Source organism: Hyposmocoma kahamanoa, unplaced genomic scaffold (genome assembly GCF_003589595.1).
Source record: "Hyposmocoma kahamanoa isolate Upper Pololo Valley unplaced genomic scaffold, ASM358959v1 78, whole genome shotgun sequence".
Taxonomy (NCBI): Eukaryota; Metazoa; Arthropoda; class Insecta; order Lepidoptera; family Cosmopterigidae; genus Hyposmocoma; species Hyposmocoma kahamanoa.
Window position 1 is genome coordinate 21,360,137 of NW_020653945.1, and position 5,394 is coordinate 21,365,530.

Here is a 5,394-nt window from a genome sequence, read left to right on the forward strand (position 1 = left end):
GCATATTATTAGTAAATAAATATGGCTGCTTACATAAATAGCAGAAAATTACCATAAAATAAAGTAGGTAAAAAAAGGTATCGTTTTGATGTTCATAATATAGTTTAAGGAACCTACACTTTAATATTTTCATATTGAGTAGCCAAAATTTTTCTAACTTTATCTTCTAATGCACACATTACATTTCATGGATCCATTACACTATATGCCACAATCACCCTCTACACACGCTTAAAAACAACTGAGTTAAATACTTTAGGCTGGCGCTGCTACCGAATTTCAGTCGAACGTGACTACACGACTCAAAAAAGGCGACTCATAACTCACAAAATTACGGTCGTCTAACCTCACCGTTATTCAGAGCAAAATTAAGAACATTCAGAATACAGCTGTATAATAATTCGAAATATAAATTATTTTATTTATCTATTCCTCAAAAGCAACGTTTTGCATAGGTACTGAACCTACAGAGCACAATACTACGACAGCGTTTTTTATTTTTTTATTCTTGTAAACTAAATTTAATTTCTCTTTAATGGTGTTCATGTTGCTTTTCTTTGTTATTCCAAATTATTATTGCAAACTGTATTGCTAGCGATCGTATAAGAAAATAAGAATTAAGAATTTTGTATGGCAAATTGCATAGCGCCCCCAAGCGGTCACAAGACGAAGTAACATTTTGTATACAAATATTTTACACTGTATGTACCGAAAGATCGAAAGAGATAAACATTATAAGCGTTTCGGTATGTGCATTATTTAACACAATATACGATTAAATACAACGGAAACCTTTTATCGGAATGTATTAAATTCTACATTATTTTGCACGCGCTGAAATCCGTATAACATTTACCTCTTTTGGTCCCTGATTGCAACACCATATACAAAGTACTGATATAATAAATTAAATATTCAGTACCTCATTTCAACATTCGAGTTTCTGGAAGAAATTGCTGCTCATAACCGCTATTTCCTACCTATATAGATTTACTGAGATATTCATTGTTGCGCCATTCTCTGGAATTATTTTGCTTGCAACCTCTTGTGTAATTGAAAATTTCTGTAGATTTTTAAAGGTAGCAGGATTTACTGAGTGTTCAGACCGTACTTGTTAGACCATGGCCTTACCGTTTTTTTTTTCTAATGCCGTGACGACCAAGTCGTGCATCTGATGGCTACCGGCTTGCCTACTCATAATGCCCCCCAGAGCTTTAATTAAAAGACTCGATGGGCACTGACACTACGCCCGATACCCTGAGACAAAGTTACAAGTATCTATAGTTTAACCTACAAAATACAAGTAGTAATCTGCTTGTTGGCAGAAATTTCGCAAGGACATCTACTGCTCCTAATTGATTTAAGCATTTCAAGGGTAAAGACAGAAAGAAATACGTATGCCGGTTTCAGTGTAGTAAAAACTAAATAAATAACTTTTTCTCATCATAGGTATGCGGCACTACTCATATTTCTCTAACTTTATCCACCTCATGTACGTGCATGCACAGTACGAGTGTTCACCAGGGAGCGGATTTTGGACCATAATATCTCTAATAACAAATCAATCCTTATACCGACTTAAATTGTTGACTTAAACCAGCGCCTTTAGCTTTCAATCCGTTTCATAGCTCAGTAGGGAGAGCGTCAGACAGGGTATGCTGAACTGGTTCGACGCACTGGTTCGAATCCAGCCGATTCGAAGGAATTATTCTTAGTGTTCGATCTGAAATAACTATAAATGTAATTCAGAAATTAAAGTTATGAGCATAGCCGAACCATCGACTTTTCCATTGAGAAACAACTTTTAAACCACTGTACTACCAGCGCTTTGAATCAGAAGATCGTATACTATACAGGGCGTGGTACTATGGGACATGGAGGAATTGTACTTTAAAAATTGTGGACAAAAAATTTTGCTATATGGAAAGATTATTTTATTTATTTGTTATAAGTAATACTGCATTCAAAGACCTTTAACTGACCTTGACCTTGCTTGCGTCATCTGAGTTTCGAACCGTCCAAACATAATAAAACATCATAAAAATCAATTTTTTTAAGTAACATAGTATCTTAATTTGTAGGAAGACCGTTTAATTTATACAATTAAAAATCAACACACTTGAACCTGTCAATGTATCTACAATTTCAAATTCGTCAAGCTTACAGAGATAATCTCAGTACAGAATACTAAAAAAACCGACCTCAAAGTTTCTTGGCATCTATTTACCAAGTTTTATTGAAATCGGTTACCGCAAAGTGCTCGAAACCGGATCTAGTCTCTAGATTTTCTAGTATATCTAGCTAGTTTGCCACCTTTGTAGGTGGAATATTTTGTTCCAATTTCAATGAGATCAGTACTACTAAGATATCCTCTTTCCAACAAAAAAGAATCATCAAAATCGGTTCAAAGTCAAAATCAAACAATCATTTATTCCATAGGTAAAATAAATTTACACTTGAGAACGTCATTTTTTAAGCTACTGCTCGTTCACTATGCTGACCTCCCTGAGATGAACGAGCAAGAAACTCTAGGGATTGCTCTTTTCAAATAAACTTAAATACTATGGAACATCTACACTTTGAATCATAATTGTGTGGAATCTAGACTCTTGTTGTCTTTCCATATTTCTTTATCTAAAAAATACTCTTCAATTTTGTAATATGACTTTTAATGTAAGTTTTAAACTTAGGAAATGATAATCTTAATATATTCTCCGGAATCTTATTGTAAAAGCGAATACAGATCCCCATAAAAGAATCGTTTACCTTAGTTATACGAAATCGTGGTACCATGAGTTTGGACTTAGTTCTAAGGTTAATATTATGGATATCTTCTTCCTTAACAAAATTATGTATATTTTACACAAATTATAAAGTTATCGTGTAATATACACAAACAAAAACTGTCGAATTGAGAAACTCCTCCTTTTTGCAGTCGAATAATAAACAGATGCATTAAAATACAAGATTATTATAATTTTTATCATTCATTTATAAAAAACTGCAAGGGAATAGTTAAGTGGGTAGCATTAGAGCTCCTTGTGAAAGAGTTCGTCCAGGGAAGTACTGCATTGCTTACCTATTTCTGCCACCAAGCAGTAATGTGTGTGTTATTGTGTTCCGGTTTTGAAGGATAAGCGTGCTGGTGAAGTTCAGGCGCAGTTTGCAGTGTACTTTAAATCTTTGCGATTTAAATATTTAGGCGTCTTGTTTACCTTGTTTATCTTGTTTACCAGGTGCACGACTTGTTGTTCCCGTCATTGGCGTCATAAAACGTATAAAGAAAAATTCCTTACACCTGACTAAACTCGATCCCGTATGTATTTTGCCAATTTAAGACATGTTCAACCAACTAGCAATTACAACAAACTAGTGGAGTAATTTCACAAAAACAAATTAATATCATGGTACTGAAACATCATAGTAATCATTACAATCAATATTACATCGTAACAAATGAAACAAATGTGTTACTTTAATTTAAAATACTAAGGAATATTTATAATTGACTCTTTGGATTGGCAACATAAAACTGTTTTATCTTTATTTATTTTTTTATCTTTATAGATAGAATATAAAAGAATATACCTACATATGTATATAGTAATAAATTAGATAGCTTCAGTCATTATTTCGAATGTATGTATAACATTCCTTTTTGCTTACAGAAGTCACCACATTTATTAAAGCGAAATCGGCTTGATCTGGTCATAAACAGCTTTATGTTCATGTAATATGAGCGTAAAAGGTGTTGTGAAACACGAGTAATGTCTTTTTTAGGCCCAGCGCCCACTGACGGGACAGCTCGGCAGGGAATTTTTTGATGACGAATGGTCAATTATAGTGGTCTTCGCTACAAAAACGAAGCTACCGAAATACCGAGCCGGTGGCCTTTGGGATGCTTTGGCAAGTTTCCGAAGGTTATTCATCCAAAATCTTCTCCGTGAAATATGGTTCTCTTCTTCTTCTTCAGCAAAACTAAAACTTTTAACCGACTTCAAAAAAGGATAAAATTCTCAATTCGATGTTTTGTTGTGTGTATGTTACGCGTTTACCCCGACAATTGTGAAAAAATTTCGATGATTCTTTTTTATTGGAAAAAGGGTATCTCAGTAGTGGTCCTATTTAAATTTATAGAAAATATTCCACCCCTAAGTGTGACAAACTGGGGGATGAATTCGGTTTACTGGATTTCACCCACTTTCCGTTAACCGTTTTCAATAAAACTTGGCAAATAAATATAACTCCACAGACTGTCATAACTATTAAATATACAATTCTAGGCTTTAGCATGCCAAAAGGATACTGCGGCATAAGTACCGTCAGTGTGCGCTAGCATGTAGGAATGCCGAAAGATCCCTTGCCATGCAGTCCCGCCAGTGGGCGTCGGGCCTTAATGCGATAATCTTGCCACATGTTTAATAATGTTTATAACAATTGCAAAGGTTGTACAACATACAATAAATTTCCGTAGTTTACGTAGTCAACGTTACCGAAGATTAAAATTAAGATAACAAGATGTATTTTGAATCTAATCGAAACTCAGAAATAAATAATTTCATCTTTTCCAATTGTAGAACAATTACAGCGTAATTTGGCACTAGCAAATAATGTTTCTAATATCGTACATTATAATCTAAGGGAGCTTCCATGAGGACAGTCTCTGTCGTCTCAGGCACCGCATGTTCCGTAGGTGGCATTCCTGAAGGTCGAAGAGAGATGGCCAGGGGTAGTGCTGATCTGGCGCACAATTGCGAAGCTCCTCGTGTAGAGCCTACGGATCTGTAGCGGGTGCAGCGACCGCGTCTGTTGAAAACAAAAAATGGTTGATTACAATAATAGAGCTAACCAATTTATTGAAAAGCAGCGACAGTTACACATTACATCCCATGAACCTCATTGGAGTTTCAGTAAATATACTTTGTCCATTCCGATCTATTTTTTAATTTTATTATTGAATTATTATAATATGGACAACAAAACATAGCAATCAAATTGCTTTGATAAAAATACGTACAGTCATTTTTATTTCTTGAGTTTGCTAAAATGTCCGTGCGGCATCAAAATGCGATTTAAAATACAATTTAAAAAAAATTCAAACTTTAATCCTATGCCACTGGTTGTTGATCTAATTGATATCTTTTGCCATCTTTCGGGTATTTTTTTGGATTTTGCGTTCATAAAAATTCCTGTCTTTATTTATAAAATACAGCTCTAAGTGTCGTTTGATGGTTTCTTCGGTATGAAAGTAATGTCCGTTCAAATATTTTTGTGTAGACCGAAACAAGTGAAAATCTGAAGGGGCTATGTCGGATAATACGGTGAATGAAGTAACACATCACAACTTAAATAGCAATTACCAGTTCTGGGTGAGTTTCATGAATTAGAAATTTA

The 5,394-nt window shown here is 34.4% G+C and overlaps 1 protein-coding gene across 1 annotated transcript in view; it reads right to left on the reverse strand.

Moving 5' to 3' along the window:
* Positions 1-4,250: 4,250 nt before the first annotated feature.
* Positions 4,251-5,394, reverse strand: part of LOC113233021 (5-hydroxytryptamine receptor 2B-like) — a 168,357-nt gene continuing 167,213 nt past the window's right edge. The window contains exon 6 of the mRNA XM_026467957.1: positions 4,251-4,806. Coding sequence (XP_026323742.1) covers positions 4,617-4,806 — 190 coding nt within the window. The 3' untranslated portion in view covers positions 4,251-4,616. The remainder of the gene's footprint in view (positions 4,807-5,394) is intronic.